Source organism: Dromaius novaehollandiae, chromosome 28 (genome assembly GCF_036370855.1).
Source record: "Dromaius novaehollandiae isolate bDroNov1 chromosome 28, bDroNov1.hap1, whole genome shotgun sequence".
Lineage (NCBI taxonomy): Eukaryota > Metazoa > Chordata > Aves > Casuariiformes > Dromaiidae > Dromaius > Dromaius novaehollandiae.
The window spans coordinates 4,210,928-4,236,313 of NC_088125.1; the positions used below are offsets into that span (position 1 = coordinate 4,210,928).

The window sequence follows — 25,386 nt, forward strand, 5'->3', positions numbered from 1 at the left end:
GCCGCCGCGCGTCACGTGGCCGCGCGGGGCGGGGCGCCGCCGCCATGGCAACGGGGGCGGGGCCCATGGCAACGCCGCGGCGCGGGTGGGCGGGGCCGGGGCGGAGCAGGCCCCGCCTCCTGCGGGAGCGGGGCGAGGCGGCGGGCAGCGGTCGCCATGGCAACGGCGTAGCATGGCGGGGGGGGCCGGGAGTGGGGCAGCTCCCCGGGAAAGGAGGGGGGGGGGGGTCCCGGTAACAGAGCAGAGCCAGGGCCGGTTCAATAATTTATTTCTCAGGATACAGTTGGGGGGGGGGCAGCCCCCTCCATGACCCCCCAGTGGGGGGGGGGGGCAGGGGTCACCCCCCCCCAGGACCCCACTGATAGTGGAAGGGGAGGGGGGACATGGGGGGTCTGGGGCTGCCCCCCCCTGTGGTCCCACTTGTAACACGGTCAGGGCCATGCACCCCCTGCCCCATGTGCACTGGGGGGGGGGGGGGCAGGCTGGCTGTAACCCCCCCCAGCAGCCAGACCCATAACAGCGGAAAGGGGGGGGGGCTACTCCCCCCCCAGGGCCCTCCTCCCCCCAGGGGACACCCCAGGACTGTCAGTGAAACACAGGGACCCCCAGGAACAGCCCCCTTTGGGGGGGGGGGAGCAAGGGGGAACCTCCCACCCCCCCAAGAGCCCATGGGCAAGTAGTGTTTAATTGCCCCCCCTCGCCCCAGAGCGGGGGGGGCCGGAGCAACGCAGCCAGGGCAGGAGGGGCCCCAGGACCCCGTGCCAGGTGGAGGGGGACAGAAGCCCCCCAGCTTATTGCATACAGCAGGGCTGGACCCCCCCTCTGCCCCCCCCCAAGGAAAAATAAGGCACTTGAGTAGCAAACCCCTGCGGGCGCCAAGGGGGCTGCCCGCTCGCAGGCGGGGGGGGCACCGTGCCTGGAGCAGCTGGAGCGAGGGGGGGGCTCAGCCCCGGAGCTGGCGGGGGGGGCCCAGCCCTGGAGCAGGCCGGGGGGGGCCCCCCCCTAGGCGAAGATGTTGGTGATGAAGTCGAGGAAGCGCTTGGCGTACTGCTCGGGGTGCACCGTGGAGATCTCGGCCCCCGCCTGCGGGACGGCAGAGCCGCGGGTGAGCGCCAGCCCGGGGGGGGCCCCCGACCCCCCCAGGCCCCCGTGTCGGCCCCCCCCCGCCCGGCTCACCCCGTGCTTGACGGTCTTGGCGGCGTGGGCGGCCTTCTTGCGGGCGTCGTACTGCGTGAGGATGTCGATGAGGCCCATGAAGTACACCTCCTTGCGGGGGCCGCCTGGGGGGGGCGAGGGGGTGAGCGGCGCCCCACGGCCCCCCCCGGCCCCCCCCCCGGCCCCCCCGCGCACCCTCAGCGCTGCCGATGGCGTAGACGTCCACGTAGGGCTCGAACTCGCCGGGGCCCAGCGGGCGGTGGGAGTTGAGGTAGCTGCCGATGCCCTCCGGGGAGGTGCCGTAGGAGCCCACGACGGCCCCCGCCTCGTCGCCCCCGCCTTCCTCCTCCTCCGCCTCCTCCTCCTCCTCCTGCTCGGCCCGCGCCACGTCGTGGATGCCCAGCAGCAGGCTGTAGTCCATGATCTTCAGCTGCACCAGGAACTGGTGACACGGGGAGGTCAGAGGAGGGGACGCGGAGAGCCCACGGCCGGCAGAGTTTTCGGGAGGAGTGTACCGACCCCGGTGACCCCGCTGGCGGGAGGTGGCCACCCTGTCCCCAAACACCCGGCCCCCCCGGCTCCAGCGGGTGCCCCCCACCCACCTCCACGTCTCTCTTGAGCTTCTCCATGAAGTCCTTCTTGTCCTCCTCGCCCACGTAGACCTTCTCGTTCTTGTTGAGGAAGTCCATGTCCTTGAGCGTGGGCAGGTCTTTGCCCTGCGGTGAGACGGGCGCGTGGGACGGGCCCCCGCGGCCCCGCTGTGGGGAGCCCCCGCCCCACGGCAAGCGGCCAGCGGGGTCTTCCCCGCCCCGACGGGGGACTCTGTGGGCTCACGGACAACGGGACTCCCTGGGGACACGCGTGGCACCTTGTCTCCACAGGCCCTTGAGGCCACAGCGCGGCAGGGACCAGCTCCGCCTCAACAGCCAGAGCCCCATCGTTAGGCAGCGGCTGGGGAGAGGCCGGTAACGAGCCTGGGACCACCCCGACTCCCCCTCCCCACGGCGGGGGTCTCGGCACCATCCCGCCGCAGCGCCCCGGTACCTTCTCCTTGTCGCTGGCTTCTCGGGACACGAGGGAGCCCTGGGGGAAGCAGAGGCCGCGTTAGGCCGGGGGAAAGTCGGCTCTCCCGGCCGGGGGGGGGCAACGGAGCCGGAGCCGGCCAAACCCCAGGGATGGGGAGCGGCAGCAGGCACAGGGGACCCAGGGATGAGCCGATGTGGGGCCTGCCCCGGCTCCGAGCCCCTCCCGCAGCTCTGGGGGGGGGGGGGTGGCGAGGGGGGGCGGCGGGCGGGCGCCCCGTTACCTTGAGGTCGTACTTCCGGTGCACGGGCAGCCGGTGGCTGAACATGTTCCGCATGACGAGCAGGTAGGTCTCCTCGCTGTCCACGCTCACCCGGTACATGCCCAGGAAGCGGGGCAGCAGCGTGCTGCCGTGGCACTTCACCACGTACTGCGGGGACGCGGGGGGGGCCCGTCAGGCCCCCGCCCGGCCCCCGGACCCCCGCCGCCCGGCCGCCCCGCACCTGGTGGTAGTGGGAGAGGAGGCCGTGGACGTCGGCCACGTCCTCGCTCGACAGCTCCTTCACCACCAGCGTGCGGTCGTAGGAGAGCAGGAAGCGCCGGTCGCCGCCCTCCGAGTGCGGCGGGCTCCGCGTCAGCGAGACCTGGCGGGAGGGGGGCAGGCGTGGGGCAGGGCCGGGGCGGCGCCGGCCCCCCCGGAGCGCGCGGCCCCACCTGGTAGTCCTGGTCGTCGATGCCGAAGCGCTCGCGGAGGTTGCGGAAGACCTGGGGGCAGTACTCCTTGAACTTGAAGTGGCTGGGCAGGTTCTCCCTGGGGGGTTGGCAGTGGCGTGAGGCTCCCTGGGGGTGTCCCCGCGCCGTGCCGGGCCCCCCGGGGCGTCCCCGCGGTGTCCCCGCGCCGCGGTGGCACTCACCGGTTGAAGAGGTGGTTGTTGACCTTGATTTTGGAGCTGGCCTTAAAGTCGTCGGGCAGCAGCATGACGGGCAGCGGGACCTGGCTGAGCTCGCTGATCTGCGGGGCGCCGGGGAGGTGACGCCGGACCCCGCGGTGGCGGTGACCCCCGTGTCACCAGCCGCGCGGTGGCACTGCCCCCCGCCACGGGGCCCCCAGCGGCTCCCCCGATCAGCGCCCGGCACCCGGCAGCTCGGGCAGGTGCTCGGATTAACGAGCGGATTAATGAGCGGCGGCCGCGGGGGGCACAGCCGGGGGCGGGGGGGCGAGGGTTAGTGCTGTCACCGGGGGGGGGGGGGGGGGGGGCACACGCCATGCGACAGGCCCCGGGGCCACCCACCTCCTCCGGGGCCGTCCGGGGGGCACCGCGCTGCCAGTCCGGGGGCTGCTACGGGGACAGACTGGGGGGACGGGACGGGGGAGCTGTCGGTGCTGCCGGGGGGGGCACAGCCCCCTGGGGCAGCGCAGAGGGAGGGGTCTTCCCACACTGCTGTCACCCCCCTCAACCGGGGGGGCTGGACCCTGGGGGAGGGAAAAGAGGGTCTGGGTTCCCTATGGGGGATGGAGGGTCCTATGGGAGGGGGTCTGGGGTGCCTATGGGGAATGGGGGGGTCCCACGGGAGGGGGTCTGGGGTCCCTATGGGGGGTCTCATGGGAGGGGTGGGTCTGGAGTCCCTATGGGGAATGGGGGGGTCCCACAGAAGGGGGTCTGGAGCCCTTATAGGAGACAGGGGAGGTCTCATGGGAGGAGATCTGGGGTCCCTATAGCAGATGGATGGGGGTCCCACGGGAGGGGGTCTAGGATCCTTATGGGGGATGGAGGGGGGGTTGGTTCCCTATAGGGGAATGGGGGTCCTACGGAAGGGGGTCTGGGGTTCCTGTGGAGTTTGGCAGTGTCTCATGGGAGGGGGTCTGGGGTCCCTATAGCAGATGGATGGGGGTCCCACGGGAGGGGGTCTAGGATCCTTATGGGGGATGGAGGGGGGGTCCCACAGGAGGGGGACAGGGGTCCCTATAGGCGATAGGGGGGGGTTCTATGGGAAGGGGTCTGGGGTCTCTATAAGGGACGGATGGGGGTCCCACAGGAGGGGGTCTGGGATCCTTATGGGAGATGGAGGGGGGTTCCCTATAGGGGACTGGGGGTCCTACAGAAGGGGGTCTGGGGTCCCTATGGAGTTTGGGGGTGTCTCATGGGAGGGGGTCTGGGGTCCCTATGGGGGATGGAGGGTCCTATGGGAAGGGGTCTGGGGTCCCTATGGGGGATGGGGGGCACAGCGGTGCCCCACGGCGGGGGGGGGGGCTGCCCCATGGGGGCTCCCGGGGAAAGGGAGTCCCGGTCCTTCCCCGTGCGCGGCCCGGTCCCGTCCTGGGTGCGTGGGGGTCCCGCTGGGGGGAGGAGGAGGAGGAGGCAGCGGTGCCCGGGAGGCCCCGGCTCCCGTCCCGGGGAGGAGCCCGGCGCTGGCGGGGGGCGCCGGCGGGAAGGGCCGCGGGGAGCGGGCGGCCCGGCGCCGCCCTCACCTGGTGGTTCACGCCCCAGGCCAGCACGGCCAGCAGCGGGTCGGCGGCCCGCGGCACCTTCACGCGCTGCGGCACGAACCGCTTCTGCTTCTTCTTGGTCTTGGTGCGCGGCCCCGCCGGCCCCGCCGCCGCCATGGCCGCCGCTTCCGCCCGCCTTCCGCCCGCACCGCCGCGGCGCCGGAAGCAGCCGTGCGTCACCGCACACGTCACCATGCCAACCCCCCCCCCACCCGCGCAGGCGCGCTGCGCTCCTCCGGCTATAGGTGCCCTATAGGCGCCCCCGGCCTGTGGGGCCTTGGGGTCCCGAGTCCGCCCTCCCCTCCGGTTGCTATCGCGTGTACGTCCCTGTGGGGGCTGTAGGGTGTCTGCGGCCCCCGCCGTGGGGGTGTATGGGCCCCCGGCCCTCCCCGGGGTCTGCAGCAGCCCACAGCAGGCTATAGGGCCTGCGCCCCCCACTGAGGAGCCTCCCCCGCTCGCCAGCCGCTGTGGGTCCCGTGCACTCCCTATAGGGGTCCCATGTGCTCCCTGTAGGGTCCTGTGTGCTGCCCATAGGGGTCCTGTGCTCCCTGTAGGGGTCCCGTGCAATCCCCACAGCGGTGCTATGTGTTCCCTATGGGGTCCTGTGCGCTCCCTATAGGGATGCTGTGTGTTCCCCATAGGGGTGTTGTGTGTTCCCTATAGGGGTCCTGCGTGCTCCCTATAGGGGTGCTACGTGTTCCCCATAGAGGTGCTGTGTCCCCTGCGCTGTGCGCCCCTGTATGCGTGCCCCATAAGGGCGCTCCGTGTCCCCTATAGGAGCCTCCCACGCTCCCCATAGGGGAGCTCTGCGCCCCCCCAGCGCGCCGGGCCTTCCCTATAGGGCTGCCGAGCTCCCCATAGGGTCGGGGCTGCCGCCAGGGAAACTGAGGCAGAGATGCAGGACGCAGCCCCCGGCCCCCCCGGCCCCCCGCAGCCCCCCCGGCCCCCCCCGGCCCCCCCGACCCCCCCAGCCCCACGGAGGCGGGCGCCAGCATCGCTTTCCTTTATTGGCGGCGCCTCGGCGGGTCGGGGCTGAGCGCGGCGCGGGCGGACATGCAGCGGCGGCGGCGGGGCCGGGGGCGGCGAGGCCGGGGGGGGCACCCCGCGGCCCCCCGGGTGCCACCGCCCCACGGCGCGGGGGCCTGGCCTCGCCGACCCCTCCGGCTGCCAGAGGGGTGGGGGGGCGGGGGGCCGGGGTGTGGGGCGGGGGGCCAACCCCCACTTGGGGGGCCCCGACATTCCTCTGCGGTTCGGCTTAAGGCATCTCGAGCGGGCCCCGGGCGGCCCCCCCGCCGTGGGGCAGGGCTCCTGCCGTGGGGCAGGGCCATGGGGTGCGGGTGGCCCCCCGCCGTGGGGCAGGGCCCTTGCCGTAGGGCAGGTCTCTGGGGCGCAGGCGGCCCCCCGCCATGGGGCAGGGCTCTTGCCATGGGGCAGATCTCTGGGTTTCGGGTGGCCCCCCGCCGTGGGGCAGGGCCGTGGGGTGCAGCGGCCCCCCGCCGTGGGGCAGGGCCCCCGCCGTGGGGCAGGACGGGGCGAGCGTGGTGGCGAGCACACAGGACACGGAGAGCGGCGGGCGCCGAGGCATGCGAGCGGGGCCGGGGCCGGCGGGACCTGTGGGGCGAGAGAGGGCTGGGGGGTGCCGACCCCCCCCCCGCGCCCCACACCCCGCCGGGCACCCCACACCCGGGGGGGGCGGGAAGGAAGGGGGCGCAGGGGCTGCCTGGGGATGGGGGGGTTCCCAAGGGATGGGGGGTCCTGGGGAGATGCCGGGGGTCCTCCAGGGATGGGGGGGGACCCGAGGGATGGGGAGGGACCCATGGGACAGGGGGACCCAAGGGATGTGGGGGTCCCCGAGGGATGGGGGGGACCCGAGGGATGGGGGGGACCCAAGGGATGGGGGTCCCCGAGGGATGGGGGGGGACCCAAGAGACGTGGGTGTCCTGCGAAGCCCCCTGGGCAGGTGCTGGGGGGCGGTGGAGGGGGTCCGCGGGAGATGGGGGGCACTGGGGGGGTCTGCAGGGTCCCTGGGGGATGTGGGGGTCCCTGGTCAATAGGAGGGTCCCCGGGGAGACGTAGGGGGTCCCCAGGCGTGGGGGGTGGACCCCAGGGGTGCTGTGTCCCTTGGAGAGGGGGATCCTCGAAGGAGATGGGTCTCCAGGGGGATGTGTGGGTCCGGGGGGGATGTGGGGGTCCCCGGGAGATGAGGGGTCTGCTGGGGGGTTGGGGGGGGCCCCGGGGGTCCCCGGTACCTGGCAGCGGGGGGCATTAGCTGGCGGCGGTCTCCTGGCGCAGGGGGAACAGCTTGGATTGCTCCTCAGCTTCGCACGCGCAGGAGAGGTCGCTCCTGGGGGCGGGGGTCAGCCCGGCCGGACCCAGCCCGGACCCCCAACCCGGACCCCAACCCGGACCCCCAACCCGGACCCTCAGCCTGGACCCCAACCCAGACCCCCAGCCTGGACCCCAACCCGGACCCCCAACATGGACCCTCAGCCTGGACCCCCAACCCGGACCCCCAGTGTGGGGCTGGCCTGGGCCCCCCTCAGGCTCTGGGGTCCCCCTCAGGCTCTGGTCCTGGCTCTGGGGGTCTCCAACTCCCCTGACCCCCCCCATGCCCAGCCTCCCCCCATCTGTCCCCCAGGGCCCCACATCCCCCCCAGCGCCCCACATCCCCCCCCCAGCACCCCCCTACCTGTTATCATTGATGTCTGTCACGTTCCCTGCAAGAAAGAGCAGCAGCTCCAGGGGGGCTGTGAGGAGACTCCCCCCGCCATGTCCCCGTCCCCCTGGCCAGGAGCCCGGTCCCCCCGGGGAGTCCCCAGTCCCCGGCCCCGCAGGGTCCCCCAGGACCCCCCCAGCTCCCGCCCCCCCTCACCGTTGTCCACGTTGAGCTGCTGGTAGGCGTCCGGGGGGCTGCTGGAGACCGTGCTGGGGCCGTTGGCGAAGCTGGGGGGGACACGGGGACGGGGGGACACGGGGACGGGGGGACACGGGGATGGGGGGACACCGGCCGTGAGACCCACCAGGCACTGCTGGCACTGCAGGGGGCCAGTGCCCGCTCCCCCCATGCCTGGCACCCCCTCGTCCCCTTGTGACCCCCATCTCCCCATAACCGCCATGCTCCATCCCCCCTTGTGGACCCCCCACATCCTCCCCCCTCCACCCCCCTGAAACCCTGCTGCTCCCCCAAACCTGCCCCTCCATCCCCCCACAACCCTGCTGCCCCCCAAATCTACCTCTCCATCCCCTCCAAAACCCTGGGCCCCCCCAAAACCTGCCCCTCCATCCCCTCCTGCGACCCCCATGTCCTGCCCCCCTCCATCCCCCCAAAACCTGCCCCTCCGTCCCCCCCCCGCGCCCCGGCCCAGCCCCACTCACTAGCCCTGGGGGCCGGGGCCGGGGTAGCCCTGGAAGAGGCTGTTGGTGTAGCTGAGCCCCTCGGAGCCGCGGGCGCCCGAGGGGGCTGTGGGAGACGTCGCCGGCACCTGCCCCGGCCGCACCGGCTTGGCTGCGGGGGCAACGCGGGGCTGAGGGTGCTCGTGGGGGCACAGCTGTGCCCCCCCAGCACCCCCATGCGTGGGGCAGCGCACCAACCCCCTGCACATCACTGTGTGCCAGCCCCTGTCCCAGTGCGTCCCAGTGCATGCCAGTGCGCCATTCCCCTGCACCCCAGTACACGCCAGCCCCTGTCCCAGTGCATCCCAGTGCACCCCAGTGCGTGCCAGCCCCTACCCCAGTGCATGCCAGTGCCCTGTCCCAGTGCATCCCAGTGCGTGCCAGCCCCTACCCCAGTCCATCCCAATGCATGCCAGTGCCCTGTCCCAGTGCATGCCAGTGCCCTGTCCCAGTGCACCCCAGTGCATGGCAGTGCCCCGTCCCCCTGCACCCCAGTGCCCCGTCCCCCTGCACTCCAGTGCACGCCAGTGCCCTCTCCCAGTGCCTCCCAGTGCCGTGTCCCCATGCACCCCAGCGCCCCATCCCCCTGCACCCCAGTGCAGGCCAGGCCCTGTCCCAGTGCACCCCAGTGCACCCCAGCGCCCTGTCCCCATGCACCCCCCCATGCCCCCCCCATGCCCCCCCCCATTCCCCCCCCCCCCCCGCGCGCACCGATGTGGGCGGCGTGGGGCCGCTTGGCGGCGCCCTTGGCGCGCACGGCCTCCTTGATGCGCTCCACCTCCTGCTGGTAGCGGCGCTTGTCCTTGCGCGCGCCCTCCTTGGCCTCCCTCAGGGCGCCCTCCAGGGCCTGCACTCGCGCAGCCGTAGCCCGAAGGCGTTTCTCCAGCTTCGGAAGCTCGCAGCGCAGATCTGCATTGTCACGAACCAGCTGGGCGCCCCCCGTCAGCACCCGTCCGGCGCCGCGCGCCCAGGGCGCCGCGCACCCAGGGCACCTGCAGCACCTGCAGCACCGGGCACCGGGGCGCCGGGCACCTGTGCAACCGGGCACCTGCAGCACCGGGCACCGGGGCACCGGGCACCTGTGCAACCGGGCACCTGCAGCACCGGGCACCGGGGCACCGGGCACCTATGCAACCGGGCACCTGCAGCACTGGGCACCAGGGCACCAGGCACCTATGCAACCAGGCACTGGGGCACCGGGCACCTATGCAACCAGGCACCTGCAGCACCGGGCACTGGCAGCACCGGGCACCGGGGCACCAGGCACTGGCAGCACCGGGCACCTATGCAACTGGGCACCTGCAGCACCGGGCACCGCAGCGCCGGGCACCTATGCAACTGGGCACCTATGCAACCGGGCACCGGCAGCACCGGGCACCCATGCCACCCACACCCACACCAGCACCTGCACCAGCACCCGTGGCACCCGTGCCGGCACCCGCCATGGTGTTGGCACCGGCCACGCACAGCACGGGCACCGAACACCGTCAGTGCTGGGCACCGGCAATGGGTACCGCGTGCCGGCACGTGGCACCGGCACCAGCAGCACCGGGGCACCGTCAGCACCGGGCACCCTCAGCCCCATCCCGCAGCACCCAGCCCCATGGCGGTGCCTTGAGGGGGGTCCCAGCCCCACGGCGTGCCTCGGGGGTCCCAGCCCCCCAGCCGTGCCCCCGTGGGCGCATGCAGCAGTGGGGGGCCGTGACGGCGAAGCCGAGCCGGGCAGCGGGGCAGAAGCGCGGGGGGGGGGGTGACATGGGGGGGCCAATGGGGCAGAGCCAGGCAGGGTTGCAGCAGGCGGGGGGCAGTGCCGGGGGCCGGGGCAGGGCCCCCCCCAAATGGGGGGGGTCCCGGGTGGCCGGGGCAGCCGCAGGCGTGCCGGGGGGGCCGGGGGGGCTGCGCGGTACCTTGGACACCCAGAGATCCAGCTAGGGAGGAGGCAGCGAGAGGGGGGGCAACAGAGCGGGGGTCAGCGCGGGCCACGGCCCCCCCGGCCGGTGGGGGGGCACGGGGGGGGGGAGCCCCCAGGACAGAGCGGGGGAGCTGCGGGGTGGTGCCACGGGGGGGGGGGGCAGCACGGGGGCTGGCCGGGCGGGGGCGGCTTTGGGGGGGCAGCTGGGGGGGGGGACGGCTGCGGCCCCCCCCGGGCCCACCTGTTTGTGAACCTTTGTAAGCTGCTCCAGGTTGTTCTCAAGAAAGGAAATCTTCTGCTTCTGGGAGTGCAGCCCCCCACTGTCCTCGGGCTCCAGCTCTGCGCTCTGGGGGGGCACCGTGAGCCCCCGGACCCCTGCTCCCCCCCGCCGCACCCAGCCCCGACTCCCAGGCTGCTCCTGCCCCCCCGAGTCCTGCCCAGGCCCCCCCTTTGCCTCCCATGCTTCCCCCCCATTGCCTCCCAATTTCTGCCCCCATCGCCCCCTTTCCCCCCCCTTCCCCTACTTTCCCTCCATCACCCCCATTCCCCCCCATTGCCCCCGTCACCCCGTCACACCCCCATTGCCCCCGTCACCCCCCATCGCCCCCCTTCCCCCGTCACCCCCGTCACCCTGCAATCGCCCCTCCTTGTCCCTCCATCGTCCTCATCACCCCCCCATCGCCCCCTCCCCCCCGCCACCCCCGTGGCCCCCCCTTGCCCCCCCCCGTCGCCCCCCACCACTCACTTTCTTGACTCGAGTTGTGACGTCTTGAACAAACAGCTTGCGCAGGTTGTGGAGGGTCTGGAGTTCACGGGCCTGGGGGGCCGGGGGTGAGCGGGGGGGGCACAGCCACCCCTGCACCCCCCTGCCTCCCCCAGACCCCCCCAGACCCCCCCGCACCTACCACGGTCTCCTCCAGCCCCTTGAGGTCCTGCTTGGACTGCTCGTGGCGCTCGTAGAGAAATCTGGGGGGAGACGGGGGGGTCAGGGGGGCTCGGGGGTCCCGAGGGCTCCAGGGGGGCTGGGGGGGTCCCTGGGGGGTGCTGCAGGGTCCGGGGCTCCCATGCGTGTCCCACAGCTGCCGGGGGGGCTCTGGGGGTCCCCGGGAGGTGCTGGGGGTGTCGCGGGGCTCCTGGGGGTTCGGGGGGTCCCAGGGGGTCCCAGGGGTGTTGCAGGGTCCCCAGGGGCATGGGGGGGTCCCGAGGAGCCCCAGGGCTCCTGGGGGTCTTGGGAGGTCCCAAGGAGGCCCCGGCGTCTGGGGGGGCCCTGTAGGGTTTGGGGGCCCTGGGGGGGTCGCAGGGGTGCTGCCGGGTGCTGGGGATGGCCCAGGGTCCTGGGGGAGCTGGGGGGTCCCGAGGAGCCCCAGGGCTGCCGGGGTTCTTGGGGGGGTCCCGGGGGACATGGGGGTGCCGGGGGGGTGCCAGGGCTCCCGGGGGGGGGGGTCTCACGTGAGCTCCTGCAGCCGGGCGGCCTTGGCCCGCTCCTCGCCCCGCAGCGCCTCGTGCTCCGCTCGCAGCTTCTCCAGCTCCAGCTCCAGCTTCTGGTTGAGGCTGCGGGAGAGACGAGGCGTCGGGGACGGACGGGGCTTCGGGGACGGACGGGGTGTCGGGGACGGACGGGGTGATGGGGACAGACGGGGCGTCGGGGATGGACGGATGGACGGACGGGGTGATGGGGACGGATGGGGTGATGGGGACGGATGGGGTGATGGGGATGGACGGGGCGTCGGGGATGGACGGATGGACGGACGGGGCATCGGGGGGACGGAGCATCCCCCATCGCCACCCTCCATCTCCCGGGCTGGGGACCAAGAGGTCCAGGGATGGGGACAGGAATGGGGACAGGGATAGGGACAGGGACAGGGCTGGGCTTCATGTCTGGGTGAATGCAGGGACGGGGACCGGACGAGGATGGGGACGGGGCTGGGGATGGGGACAGGGATGGGGACGGGGACGGGGCCACTCACTCGCGCAGCTCGTCGATGGTTTTCTGCTTCTCGTTGATCTCGTCGCGCAGCCGCGCCAGCTGCTTGTGCTGCGCCTCGCGGTGGCTCTCCAGCTGCAGCTCCAGCGCCTTCTGCGGCGCCGGGGGCTCAGCGCGGGGGGGGCAGCACCCCCAGGCCCCCAGGGACTGCCCCCACCCTCCTGGGACCCCACCTGCACCCCCAGACCCCCAGGGACTGCCCCCACCCTCCTGGGACCCCCCTCTGCACCCCCAGACCCCCAGGGACTGCTCACACCCTCCTGGGACCCCCCCCTGCACCCCCAGACCCCCAGGGACTGCCCCCACCCTCCTGGGACTCCCCCCTGCACCCCCAGACCCCCAGGGACTGCCCCCACCCTCCTGGGACTCCCCCCTGCACCCCCAGACCCCCAGGGACTGCTCACACCCTCCTGGGACCCCCCCCTGCACCCCCAGACCCCCAGGGACTGCCCCCACCCTCCTGGGACCCCCCCTGCACCCCCAGACCCCCAGGGACTGCCCACACCCTCCCGGGACCCCCCCTGCACCCCCAGACCCCCAGGGACTCCCCCCACCCTCCTGGGACCCCCCCTGCACCCCCAGACCCCCAGGGACTGCCCCCACCCTCCTGGGACCCCCCCTGCACCCCCAGACCCCAAGGACCCTGCACCCCCAGGGATCCCCCACACTCTCCTGGGACCCCCCCCTGCACCCCCATGACCTCTAGGGACCCCCTGCACCCCCCAGGGACCCCCAGCACCCTCCTGCCCCCCAGGGACACCCAACCCGCCCCCCGGGGCCCCGGGGTACCCCTGCAGCCCCCCCGCGCCAGGGACCCCGACACCCTGCAGCCCCGGCACCCGCTCACCTTGACCTCGTCGGTCTCCTGGGGCTCATCCTGCTCCCGGTCCTTCAGGGCCGCCTCGTGAGCCGTCTCTGCGGGGCAGAGGGGGGGTCAGCGGGGACGAGCCGGGCCCCCCCCCGGGCCCCCCCCGGGCCCCCCGCCGCGCACCCTGGGCCTGCAGCCGGGCCAGCTCCTCGCTCAGGGCGTCGTAGGACTCCTCGAGGTGCCGCTTCTTCAGCTCCACGTTCTGCATGTACTCGGTGAGCGAGCGGATCTTCGCCTCGTGCTGCGGGACCGGCACCAGCCTCAGCCCGGGGCGGCCGCCGGGGCCACCAAGGCTGCGACACGGCTCGCAGGGGCTCCCCAAGGGCGGTGCCCCCCCCCGCGACCCCGCGGTCGGCCCACCTGGGAGATGAGGAGCTGGCAGGAGGAGAGCTCCCGGCCCGTCACCTCCATCTTGCGGTGACACTCGACCTGCAGGTTCTCCAGCTGCCGGCACCGCTTCACCACCGACTTCACCTCCGACTTGATCTTGCTGATGTAGAGCCGGGCCACGGTGAACTCCTCCTCGATGGCCCCGCTCACCTCCACCGGCTGGGCACGGCACGGCACACGCCTCAGCGTTGCACGGAGGTGGCACGGCGCGGGCACGGCACACGCGTGAAGGTTGCACGGGCACGGCACGGGGGTGAGCGTTGCACGGACGTGGCACGGCACGGACACGTCACACGCGTGAAGGTTGCATGGGCACGGGGGTGAGCATTGCACGGACACGTCACGGCACGGACATGTCACGGACACGTCACGGCACGGACACGTCACACGCATGAAGGTTGCATGGGCACAGCGGTGAGCATTGCACGGACACGTCACGGCACGGACACGTCACACGCATGAAGGTTGCATGGGCACAGCAGTGAGCATTGCACAGACACGTCACGGCACGGACATGTCACGGACACGTCACGGCACGGACACGTCACACACATGAAGGTTGCATGGGCACGGTGATGTGCATTGCATGGACATGTCACGGCACGGACATGTCACACGGGGGAAAGTTGCATGGGCACGGCAGTGAGCATTGCATGGACATGTCACAGCACAGACACGTCACACGTGAAGGCTGCACGGGCACCGTGATGTGCATTGCACGGACATGTCACGGCACGGACACGTCACACGTGAAGTTGGCACGGGCACGGCGGTGCGCGTTGCCTGATGCAGGCATGACTGTGGCATGGGCACGAGCACGGCATGGTGCAGGCATCGGCACGGCACGGCGTGGCCGGTCCCCGGCGTCCCCCTCCCCGGTCCCCCCCCCCCCCCCCAGGGGACCCCGCTGACCAGTTTGATCTCGCCGTTGCCCACGATGACGCTGAACTCGCTCAGGTCCTTCATGAGGCCGTTGAGCACCTCGGCCGCCCGCTTCCGCTGCTGCCCGCTCACGTCCCGCACCCGCTGCAGCTCCGTCTCCAGCGACAGCGTCGTCGCCTGCGGGCACGGCTCAGCCCCGGCCCCCCCGGGGTCCCCCAGCGCCCCAGGGACACCCCTGCACCCCCAGGAACACCCAAGCATCCCCACAGACCTCCCAGCACCCTCAGGGTCCCCCCAGCATCTCCAGGGCCCTCCCAGCATCCCAGGGAGACCCCTGCACCCCCCTGCACCCCCAGGACCCCCCAACACCCCCAGGAAGCCCACAGCACCCAGGGGTCTCTCAGCATCTCCAGGACCCCCCGTCAGCACCCCAGGGTCTCGCCGGGACCCCCAGGACCCCTCTGCATCCTTGGCACCCCCAGGGCCATCTCGGCACCTCCAGGGCCCCCCCAGGCCCCCCCCCAGCACCCCAGGGTCCTGCCAGTGCTGCCCATTGGGTGCTGGTTCGGGGTCCAGTGGGTCCCGGCTCTGGGAGCTCCTTGTTTGGGTCCCTGTTTGGGGTCTGGAGGGTCCCGATTTGGGTCTGGTTTGAGGTTTTGGGGATCCCGCTGGGTCTGAGGTCCTGGTTCAGGATCCGGGGGATCCCGGGTCTGGGGGGGGGTCCTGGCCCGGCTACCCCCATTTGGGTCTGGGGGTCCTGGCTTTGGGGGCTCCTGGTTCGGGGTCTGGGGGTCCTGGTTTGGGTCTGGTTGGGGGTCCCAGCCCTGGGGATCCCAGTGTGACCCTGGGGTCCCTTTGGGGGGGTTCTGGTAGGGGTCCCAGTGGGGGGTCCCGGTGGGGGTCCTGGGGGTCCCAGAGATGTTCCCAGTTGGGATCCCCATGGGGGTCCTGGTGGGGGGTCCTGGTGGGGGTTCTGGTAGGGGTCCCGGTGGGGAGTCCTGGTGGGGGTCCTGGTGGGGGTCCCGGTGGGGGTCCCGGTGGGGGGTCCTGGAAGGGGTCCTGGTGGGGGTTCTGGTAGGGGTCCCGGTGGGGGTTCTGGTAGGGGTCCCGGTGGGGGGTCCCGGTGGGGGGTCCTGGTGGGGGGTCCTGGTGGGGTCCCGGGGGTCCCAGGGATGTTCCCAGTTGGGATCCCCATTGGGGTCCCGGGGGGGTCCCCACCTCGGTGCGGGCCAGCTCGTCGGCGAGCCGGCGGTTGTGGCGCCCGGTGTCCTCGGCCTCCTGCGCCTTGCGGTCGTAGCTGCGCGCCAGCTCCTCCAGCGCCGCCAGCACCTCGGCCACCTCGGCGCGGGCCGCCCCGTGCTCGGCCCGCAGCACCGCCAGCTCCCGCCGCGCCGCCTCGCCGCCCCCCCGCGCCGCCGCCAGCACCTGCCGCCGCCCCCCCCCCGTCAGCACCGGGGGGCCGGGGGGGTCGGGGTGGGGTGCGGGGGGGTTGGGGTGGGGGGCCCAGGGGGTCCCACGTCGGGGTGCAGAGGGGTCGGGGTGGGGGGTCCCAGGGGGGCCAATGTGTGGGTGCAGAGGGGTCGGGGTGGGGGGTCCCAGGGGGGACAATGTGGGGGTGCAGGGGGGTTGGGGTGGGGGGCCAGGGGTCCCACGTCGGGGTGCGGGGGGGGTCGGGGCGGGGGGCCCAGGGGTCCCACGTGGGGGTGCGGGGGGGGTCGGGGCGGGGGGCCCAGGGGGTCCCACGTCGGGGTGCGGGGGGGTTGGGGTGGGGGTCCCAGGGGGTCCCACGTGGGGGTGCGGGGGGGGTCGGGGCGTGGGGCCCAGGGGGCCCAATGTGTGGGTGCAGGGGGGGTCGGGGCGGGGGGCCCAGGGGTCCCACATCAGGGTGCGGAGGGGTTGGGGTGGGGGGTCCCGGGGGTCCCACGTGGGGGTGTGGAGGGGTTGGGGTGGGGGTCCCAGGGGGTCCCACGTGGGGGTGCGGGGGGGTTGGGGTGGGGGGCCAGGGGTCCCAATGTGGGGGTGCGGGGGGGTCGGGGTGGGGGGCCCAGGGGGCCCAATGTGTGGGTGCAGGGGGGGTCGGGGTGGGGGGCCAGGGGTCCCACATCGGGGTGCAGAGGGGTCGGGGTGGGGGGTCCCAGGGGGGCCAATGTGGGGGTGCAGGGGGGGTCAGGGTGGGGGGTCCCAGGCGGCCCAATGTGGGGGTGCAGGGGGGGTCAGGGTGGGGGGTCCCAGGGGTCCCACGTCGGGGTGCAGGGGGGGTCAGGGTGGGGGGTCCCGGGGGTGCCACGTCGGGGTGCAGGGGGGTTGGGGTGGGGGGCCAGGGGTCCCACATCGGGGTGCGGAGGGGTCACGGTGGGGGGTCCCGGGGGTCCCACGTGGGGGTGCGGAGGGGTTGGGGTGGGGGTCCCAGGGGGTCCCATGTGGGGGTGCAGGGGGGGGGTCAGGGTGGGGGTACTGAGGGGATCCCAAATGGGGGTGCAGAAGGGTCAGGGTGGGGGGTCCTGGCAGGGTCAGTGTGGAGGTCCCAGGGGGTCCCTGATGGGGGGTCTGGGGGGGGAAGATTGGGGGATTTGGGGGGGTCCCCAGGGCAAGTTGAAGGGGGTCGGGGAAGGGAGCCAGGGTGGGTCCGAGGCATCCCAAGGAGGTCAGGATGGGGGGGGGGTCCCAGCAGTCGGGGGGGGTCCTGGGGGTCAGGGTGGGGGTCCCAAGGAGAGTCCCGAGTTGGGCCCGGGGGTCAGGGTGGGGGGCCCCAGCAGGGTCAGCTTATGGGGGCTATAGGGGCCAGGGGGCCTCACCTCCTCCTGGTCCAGCATCTGCTGCTTGAGCTTCTCCATGATTTGGCTCTGCTGGTTGATCTCGTCATCCTGGGGGGACGGAGGGGGGTGTCGGTGCCACCCAGGTCCCCAGGGGTGTGGGGCAGCACGGGGCAGGCCTGGAGGTCCTGGGGGTCCCTGGGGTGCCAGGGGACCCCAGAAGCCCTGGGCTGCCACGTGTCCTGGGGGAGTCCTGGGGGTCCCCAAGGGCCCCTGGGAAGTATGGGGGTGCCGGGGGTCCCTGGGGGTCCCGGATGGGTCCCTGGGGTCCCTGGGGGTGCCCACCTTGTCATCCAGCTGCTTGTAGAGCTTGCGGATCTCCTCCTCGTACTTGCGGCGCTCCTCGTCGGAGATGTGGATGACGATGGAGGAGCTGTTGTCGTTGAGGGGCGTCTCGCTGCTGGGCTCCGGCCCCGACCCCGGCCCCTCGCCGGTGCCCGTCTCCGTCTCCGCCTCGGCCCCGCTCAGCTGCTCCGTCTCGGGCACGTTCTCCCCTGCGGGCGCAGCCTCGGTTTCCCCATGCCGGGAGGACGGGACGGGGGGGGGAAGGGGGGGCTCCCAGCCCTTCTGCCCGCTCCCGGACGCCTGGGTCCCCCCTCACCGTTCCGCCAGCGGCTGAGCTCGGCCTCCAGCTTGGTGATGGTCTCCTTCAGCGCCTTGTTCTTCTCCTTCTCCTTCTCGTACTTCTTCTTCCACTGCTCGGCCGTCAGCTCCAGGTTCACTGACGCCGTGTTCTTGATGGTCTTGGCCCTGGGGGGGGGGGGAACCCTCAGCCGGGACCCCCTGGCCCCCCCTCACCAGGCAGCATCCCCCAGGGACCACCCCGGAGCCCCCCACCGCAGCCACCCCTCAGGGTCCCACCCTGCTCCCCTCCTGGCCCCGGAGCCCCCATGCTGCTGCTCCCCCGTGGGAACGGGGGGCATCACGGGAGCCTGGATGGGTGCGGGGGGTGCAGCTGGGGTGCAAGGGGTGCGGGGGGTGTAATTGGGGTGCAAGGGGTGCAGGGGGTGTAGCTGGGGTGCAATGGTGCAGGGGGTGTAGCTGGGGTGCAGGGGGTGTAATTGGGGTGCAAGGGGTGTGGGGGGTGTAGCTGGGGTGCAATGGTGCAGGGGGTGTAGCTGGGGTGCAGGGGGTGTAATTGGGGTGCAAGGGGTGCGGGGGGTGTAATTGGGGTGCAAGGGGTGTGGGGGGGGTAGCTGGACTGCAATGGTGCAGGGGGTGTAGCTGGGGTGCAGGGGGTGTAATTGGGGTGCAAGGGGTGTGGGGGGTGTAGCTGGGGTGCAATGGTGCAGGGGGTGTAGCTGGGGTGCAGGGGGTGTAATTGGGGTGCAAGGGGTGCGGGGGGTGTAATTGGGGTGCAAGGGGTGTGGGGGGGGTAGCTGGACTGCAATGGTGCAGGGGGTGTAGCTGGGGTGCAGGGGGTGTAATTGGGGTGCAAGGGGTGCGGGGGGTGCAGCTGGGGTGCAAGGGGTGCGGGGGCGTAGCTGGGGTGCAATGGTGCAGGGGGTGTAGCTGGGGTGCAGGGGGTGTAATTGGGGTGCAAGGGGTGCAGGGGGTGTAGCTGGGGGGCAACGCTGCCTGGGGGTGCCGGGGGTGCATGGGGGGGCCCGGGCCCCCGACGCGCCCTCCCCTACCGCTGCCCGAACATGAGGGTGGACTTGGTCTCGGCGTCGTTGTAGCTGGACGGGGAGCAGCAGATGAACATGGTGGTGCGGCAGTTCCCCCCCAGCGAGTCCTGCAGGATCCGCGTCATCTTGCTGTCCCGGTAGGGCACGTAGGCTTTCTGGGGGGGGGCACGGGAGGAGGGGGGGTCACAGCCGGACCCCTGCCCGTGGGGCAGGGCAGGGGGAGGGCAGGCCGCGGCGGGGGGCCGGGGGGGGCCGCGCTCTCACCGTGCCCTCGGCCAGGGCCGAGATGACGTTGCCCAGCGCCGACAGGGACTTGTTGATGTTCTTGGCCTCGTCCAGCACAGCCCCCTCGGCCCCCGTCTTGCTGACCTGTGGGGCCGGGGCGGCTCAGACGTGCCCCCCCCCCCCCCCCGGGGCAGCAGGTCCGGTTGCCCCACTGGTCCCGCCCCAGGGACCCAGGCGTCCGGGCAGGGCTGGCCCCACTGAGCATCGAGGGGGCAGGGAGGTGGCCCCCTGCCCAGGGACCCCCAGAGACCCCCAGCTGAGGGACCTTGAGCCCAAGGACACCCCACGGACCCCCAGCTCCCAGGCACCTCTGCCCCGGGACCCCCAGAAACCCCCAACCCAGGGCCCCCCCCGGCCCAGGGATGTCCCCAACCCCGGGGGCCCCCAGCCCCAGGACCCCAGGGACCCCCCAGGCCCGGGGCCCCCCGACCTTCTCGCTCCCGGCCAGGTCGACCAGGTAGAGCTTCCCGCTGAGCTTCTGCTCCGTCTCCACGTTCTCCTGCTTGATGTTGATGAGGAAGATGCTGTGGCTGCGGGAGCTGTGCTCGTTCATGTCTGCGGGGCGCGGAGAGGCTGCACGCGCCGCACCGACCCACGGCGCCCCACGCTGCACTGACCCACGGCGCCCCACGCTGCACCGCCCCACGGCGCCCCACGCTGCACCGACCCACGGCACCCAACACTGCACTGACCCACGGCACCCAACACTGCACTGACCCACAGCGCCCCATGCCGCACCGCCCCACGGCGTCCCACGCTGCACTGACCCACAGCGCCCCACGCCGCACTGCCCCACGGCGTCCCACGCCGCACCGCCCCACGGCGTCCCACGCTGCACTGACCCACGGCGCCCCACGCTGCACCGACCCACGGTGCCCCATGCCACACTGACCCATGGTGCCCACACCGCACTGACCCACGGCGTCCCACGCTGCACCGCCCCATGGCGTCCCACACTGCACTGACCCACGGCGCCCCACGCTGCACCACCCCATGGCACCCCACACTGCACTGACCCACGGCACCCCATGCCGCACCGACCCACGGCGTCCCACGCTGCACCGCCCCATGGCGTCCCACACTGCACTGACCCACGGCGTCCCACGCTGCACTGACCCACGGCGCCCCACGCTGCACCACCCCACGGCACCCCACACTGCACTGACCCACGGCACCCCACACTGCACTGACCCACGGCGCCCCACACCGCACCGCCCCACGGCGCCCCACGCTGCACTGACCCACGGCGCCCCACGCTGCACCACCCCAAGGCACCCCACACTGCACTGACCCATGGTGCCCCACACTGCACCGACCCACAGCGTCCCAGGGACCCCCTTGTCTCCTCAGGGACCCCAACGGTGCCCCAGGGATCCCCGTGGCACCCCAGAGACCCCCCATATGCCCAGAGACCCCCACAGGTCCCCAGAGATCTCCACGGTATGTCAGGGACCCCCACAGCACCCCAGAGAGCCCCACAGTGCCCCAAGGAGACCCACAGCACCCCAGGGACCCCCATGGCCCCCTGCACAGCGGGCACCCAGCACCCCACAGCCCCCCCCTAGAGCCCGCAGCCCCCGGGCCCTCGTGCCCCCCCCGGCCCCCCGTCACCCCGGGGTGCTCACTGGTGACGGCCACGTGCCGGTTCGACTTCCCCTCGTCGATCACGTCCAGGATCTCCTCGGGGCTGGACACGAAGCGCTCGGTGCAGCCCTGCGGCGCGGGCGGGGGGTCAGCCCAGCCCCCAAACCTCCGTGGGTGCCCCCCCCCGGGGTGCCCCCGGCTGCGGCGCCCTCCGGGACCCCCCTCACCTTGACGTAGGGAACCCGGTTCTTGTCCTCGTGCACCGACAGGTTGGTCTTGGTCACTGGGGGGGACACGGAGTGAGGGCCACCGGGGGTGGAGGTGACCCCCCAGTTCTGCCCCACTGCCAGGGCCTGCAGCCCCCAGCCCCGGGGTCCCCCCAGTGCTCCCCCACACCCACCCAGTGCCTCTCAATAACCCCCCACGCCTTCAGCCTCCCTGTGCTCCCAGTGGCCCCCAACACCCACCCAGAGCCTCCCAGTGCCCCTCAGTGCTCCCCAGTACCCTCCCAGTGTCTCCCAGTCCCCGCCAGTGCCCCCAGAGCTTCCCCACTCACTGTCCAGCAGGTCCCGGATCTTGTCCAGATAAATTTCAAAGTAAGAAACCTGGCAGGAGGGAATGGGGGTGTTGGGGGGGGGACCAGAACCTGCCCCCCCGGTCCTCCCAGTGCCCCTGGCCCCATGAGGCCCCCAGTCCTCCCAGCACCCCCATCCCCAGTCCTCCCAGTGCCCCGGCCCACCTTGATGTGGAACTCGAGGTTCTCGTCCATGGAGTAGATGTGGTTGAAGATGTCCTGGGCGATGCGGGGGATGATGCCCATCTGCTGGGGGTCGTGCAGCTTGCCCTGGGGGGGGGGCGGGGGGGGTGAGCCGGGGGCCCCGGGCCCCTACGGGGAGCTCAGAGCACCCCCCGGCCCCCCGCCCCGAGCTGCCCCGGCCCCTCACCTCCATGGTGTGGGTCTTGCCCGACGACGTCTGCCCGTAGGCGAAGATGGTGCCGTTGTAGCCAGCCAGCACGTCTGCAGCGGGGCGAGAGCGGGCGGAGAGACTCCGGCACCGCCAGGACCCCCGGAGACCCCCGAGGACTCCCAGGACCCCCAGAGACCTTGCAGATCTTCCCAGACCCCCAGAGACCCCCTCAAGGGACTCCCTGAGCCCCCAGGGACCTCATAGCCCCCCGGATCACCTCCAGGACCCCCAGAGATGCCCAAGAGCCCCTGAGATCCCCAACGGGACCCCATGAACACCCCCAGGGGCCTCACAGACCTCTCCAGGACCCCGAGAGACCCCACAGGCCCCTCCAAAGTCCTACAGAGGCCCCAGGACACAGTGAACATCCCCAGGGACCCCCAGCTCACCTGCCCCTGCCAGGGTCACCTCCCAACCCGCCCCCCACGCTCCCGGCACCTCCCAGCACCCTCCAAGCTGCACCCGGATCCAGCCCCTTCCCGAAAAGCCTCCCCCCGCCGGGACCCAGCCCAGGCCCCCAAGCTCACAGCCTGCTGAGCCCCCCCGGCCCCTCACCCTTGACGATCTGCATGGCACAGGCGTGGTACACCTGCTCCTGGGTGGTGTTGGGGGGGAAGACGCGGTCGAAGACATAGGGCTTGCCCTGGGGAGGGAATGGGGGGGTCAGTGTCCAGGGGACACCACCCCTGCTGTCCCCATGGTGCTTGTGGCAGTGCCAGACCCAGGGCTCCCCTGGGGGGGACCAGTATGTTCCAGTGGGTCCCAGTAAGAGGGGTACAGCCAGCTGCTTCTCCTGACCCCCCGTCTACCCAGAGGCCCCACATCTCCAGACATCCTCGCCCCCCCCATGCACCCAGACCCCTCTACAGCACCCCTGCCCCCCCCCGAACCCCTCATATACTGCCTCATATACCACTAACCCCCAAAACAGCCCTCGGATCCCCATGTATCCCCAGCCCTCCATACACCCTCAAGCCCCCCATACACCTCCCACACACTCCCTGGACCCCTATACCCCCCCCGCCCCCCCATACTACCTCTCATACGCCCCCAGCCCCTCCATACACTCTCAGCCCCTCCATACACCCCCTCAGACTCCCCCAGCACCCCCAAACACCCTCAGCCCCTATACATCCCCCCGACAAACCCAGGCCCCCCATACATCCCCCCAAACCCTCCCGGGCCTATGAACACCCTCAGGCACCCCCAGAGCCCCATACACCCCCCAAAGCACTCCTAGCCCCCCATACATCCCCCCAGACCCCCCAGAGCTCCCAAAAGGCCCCCAGGCCCCATACATCCCCCCAGACCCCCATACGCCCCCTCAGACACCCCCATAGCCCCATACATCCCCCAAACACTCCCAGACCCCCTATACACCCCCTGAGACATCCCCAGACCCCCATAGACCCTCAGACACCCCCAGACCCTCCATACACCCCATTCAGGCCCCCATAGACCCCCCCAGACCCCTATAGACCCCCCCAACGCCCCGGCTGGCTGCGGGAGCTGTCCAGGCCCCGGTGCTGAACTGTCGCCGTGCGGGGGACGCACAACACACACTGCACCGCTACACAACCGCACACAGCACAGCCACACAACAGCCACACAACAGCCACACAACAGCACAACCACACAGCCAGAGCCAAGGCGCAGCACGCAGACCCAGCAGCACAACACCCGGCAGCGCACAGACGCACCACCACCAGCGCAGCAACACACAGCCACACAGTCACGCAGCGCCCTGCACCGCACAGCCGCACAGCACCACCAGCGCAGCAACACGCAGACCCAGCCGCGCACAGCCACACACAACACCCTGCGCTGACACCGCCGCACGCAGCCCGACACCCTGCACCGCTGCGCTGCACCCCGCGCTGGCACAGGCAGCACCGCAACGCACAGCCACAGCCGCACACAGCCGCACGACACCCTGCATTGCACCGGCACGACTGTGCCCCAACACAGCCGCGCTCCGACACAACACCTCGCGCTGCACAGACCCGACAGCCGTGCGCACTGCAACACCCTGTGCGACAACACCCAACAGCGCACACCCACACGACACAGCCGCAGAGCCACACACCACCCCCAGCCCCCACCCCCGGGACCCCTCTGCCCCCCCGGGACCCCCCATCTTGGGGCTGGGGGGGCCACTGTACAAGCCCCCGGTGCACCGGGCCCCGTTATGGGGGGGTTCCCTGGCCCCGATCCCTGCAGCCCCCCGGTACCGGGGGGGGGGGGGGGGCCGGTAGAGCCTAACAAAGGGCCGTGCGGTGCCGCAGGGAGGGGCCGGGGGGGCAGAATCTGCAGCAAACTGCCCCCCCCAGGCCTGATCCTGCAGGGGTGCTGGGGCATCGACCCCCCCCCCGGGCATCTGAGCGTCTCCGCTCGCCGTAAACAGCCCCCCCCCGCCAGCACTGGGCCAGACTGGGGGCACCTGGAGCCCTCGGAAAGGGAAAGGGGGGGCTGCAGGGGGGGAAACGCCCCGGCGGGGGCTGCGTCCCGCCGGGCTCCGGGTCCCCTCGCTGCCGGCCACGCCCAGGACCTTCCCCCCCCCCATTCCACCCCCAATCTCCCCCCCCCCCGGCTGGCTATTTCCCCCCAGGTACCCGCCTGGCTGCCTACTGCCCCCCATGTACCCCTCTGGCTGGCTCTTGCCCCCCAAAGCCCCCCCCAGCTGGCTATTCCCCCCCCCAAGTACCCCCCGGTTCCCAGTTCCCTCCCAAATCTCCCCCCCCTGCTGCCTCTTGCCCCCGGCTGGTTATTTTCTCCCAAATCCCCCCCCCCCCCCGCTGCCTACTGCCTCCCTCAAATCCCCCCCAGCTGCCTATTGCCCCCCCAGGTACCCCCCCGGCTCCCTATCCCCTCCCAAATCCCCCCCTGGCTGCCTACTGCCCCCCAAGTACCCCCCGGCTGGCTATCCTCCCCCCGTCTCCCCACAGCTGGCAGGCCGGGTCCCCCCTTGCCCCGTGGGGGGGCCGGGGTCACCGTCCCCCCCCCCCGCACTCACCCCCACCACGACGCTGTCGTCGCCCTGGAAGACGGGCAGGAACTTGTCCCCCCGCAGGATCTCGGCCTGGTTCAGCGGCCGGAACCGGCACAGCACCTTGATGCTGCACTCGGCGCTGGGCTCCGCCATGCCGGGGGGTGCTGGGGGGCCGGGGGGGCCGGGGGGGTTCCGGGGGGGGCCGGGCGCTGGGTGCTACCCAAGGGTGCGGGGTGCTGCCCAGGGATGCTGGGCGCGCCCCCGGGATGCGGGTGGTACCCGGGGCTGCGGGTGGTGCCCGGGGTGCTGGGGGCTACCCGAGGGCGGGGGGGGGCACCCGGGGGTGCAGGATGCTGCCCAGGGGCGTGGGGTGGCACCCGGGGGTGGGGGGTGGCACCCGGGGTGCAGGATGCTGCCCAGGGGTCAGGCAGCACCCGAGGACGCGGGGCGGTACCCAGGGATGCAGGATGCGACCCAGGGATGCAGGATGCTGCCCGGGGATGCGGGTGGTACCCGGCGGTGCAGGATGCGACCCAGGGATGCAGGATGCTCCCTAGGAGTCAGGCAGCAGGCAGGGATGCAGGATGCGACCCAGAGAGGCGGGATGCTCCCTAGGGATCAGGCAGCATCCAAGGATGCCGGATGCGACCCGGGGGTGCAGGGCGGTACCCGAGGATGCAGGATGCCGCCCAGGGATGCGGGTGGTACCCGAGGATGCAGGATGCCGCCCAGGGATGCGGGTGGTACCCGAGGATGCGGGGCGGCTGCGGGGATGCGGGTGGTGCCCAGCGGTGCAGGATGCGACCCAGGGCCCGGCGGTGCCCGAGGCGGCGGCCGGTGCTCGCTGCTGCCCCGTGCTCCAGTGACCGCGGCGCCGCCGCAGCCCCGGTACCAGGCGGGGGAGGCCGGGCCCCCCCGCGCACGCCCCCCCCCGTTAAGGTGGAGCCGCCCGCGGCCCTTAAGGTGGACGGAGCCGGGATGGGGAGGGGGGGCGAGCCCCCCCCCAGTGTGTGCGTGTCCCCTC

At 72.5% G+C, this 25,386-nt stretch overlaps 2 protein-coding genes across 4 annotated transcripts; both read right to left on the reverse strand.

Annotated features, from left to right (window-relative positions):
• Positions 1–251: 251 nt before the first annotated feature.
• Positions 252–4,863, reverse strand: PIP4K2C (phosphatidylinositol-5-phosphate 4-kinase type 2 gamma). 2 transcript variants are annotated; one of them, XM_064498462.1, is made up of 10 exons: positions 4,649–4,863; positions 3,093–3,190; positions 2,893–2,989; positions 2,682–2,822; positions 2,462–2,608; positions 2,200–2,238; positions 1,758–1,871; positions 1,351–1,597; positions 1,177–1,280; positions 252–1,083 (listed from the first exon to the last, which is right to left on the reverse strand). In XM_064498462.1, exons 1-10 carry the CDS (start codon positions 4,859–4,861, stop codon positions 1,003–1,005), a joined length of 1,281 nt encoding a protein of 426 aa, XP_064354532.1. In that variant the 5' UTR covers positions 4,862–4,863; the 3' UTR covers positions 252–1,002. The 2 variants fall into 2 exon arrangements, with proteins under 2 accessions (XP_064354532.1, XP_064354533.1); XM_064498463.1 differs by lacking the exon at positions 2,682–2,822.
• A 791-nt stretch (positions 4,864–5,654) lies between these two features.
• Positions 5,655–24,627, reverse strand: KIF5A (kinesin family member 5A). 2 transcript variants are annotated; one of them, XM_064498482.1, is made up of 30 exons: positions 24,387–24,627; positions 21,929–22,016; positions 21,350–21,423; positions 21,145–21,249; positions 20,962–21,010; positions 20,633–20,688; positions 20,447–20,534; positions 19,252–19,376; positions 18,801–18,905; positions 18,543–18,691; positions 17,510–17,658; positions 17,194–17,402; positions 16,891–16,959; positions 15,314–15,520; positions 14,126–14,272; positions 13,184–13,372; positions 12,947–13,064; positions 12,803–12,870; positions 11,939–12,048; positions 11,421–11,522; positions 10,877–10,937; positions 10,717–10,788; positions 10,213–10,317; positions 9,967–9,987; positions 8,771–8,987; positions 8,042–8,171; positions 7,539–7,609; positions 7,356–7,383; positions 6,916–7,010; positions 5,655–6,277 (listed from the first exon to the last, which is right to left on the reverse strand). In XM_064498482.1, exons 1-29 carry the CDS (start codon positions 24,513–24,515, stop codon positions 6,932–6,934), a joined length of 3,120 nt encoding a protein of 1,039 aa, XP_064354552.1. In that variant the 5' UTR covers positions 24,516–24,627; the 3' UTR covers positions 5,655–6,277; positions 6,916–6,931. The 2 variants fall into 2 exon arrangements, with proteins under 2 accessions (XP_064354552.1, XP_064354553.1); XM_064498483.1 differs by lacking the exon at positions 9,967–9,987 and having other exon boundaries at positions 24,387–24,558.
• Between the last annotated feature and the right edge of the window lie 759 nt (positions 24,628–25,386).

What these genes read in the sequence shown, in the direction of transcription:
- KIF5A (XM_064498482.1), bottom strand. Translation starts at nt 24,515, where the DNA reads ATGGCGGAGCCCAGCGCCGAGTGCAGCATCAAGGTGCTGTGCCGGTTC. An exon ending in GGCCCGGCTGCAGGCCCAGG is followed by an intron (nt 12,871 to 12,946) that starts GTGCGCGGCGGG and finishes TCTGCCCCGCAG; the next exon opens with AGACGGCTCACGAGGCGGCC. An exon ending in GCAGCTCAACGTGGACAACG is followed by an intron (nt 7,384 to 7,538) that starts GTGAGGGGGGGC and finishes TCTTTCTTGCAG; the next exon opens with GGAACGTGACAGACATCAAT.
- PIP4K2C (XM_064498462.1), bottom strand. Translation starts at nt 4,861, where the DNA reads ATGGTGACGTGTGCGGTGACGCACGGCTGCTTCCGGCGCCGCGGCGGT. An exon ending in CCTGGGGCGTGAACCACCAG is followed by an intron (nt 3,191 to 4,648) that starts GTGAGGGCGGCG and finishes GGCGCCCCGCAG; the next exon opens with ATCAGCGAGCTCAGCCAGGT. An exon ending in TCGACGACCAGGACTACCAG is followed by an intron (nt 2,823 to 2,892) that starts GTGGGGCCGCGC and finishes CCCTCCCGCCAG; the next exon opens with GTCTCGCTGACGCGGAGCCC.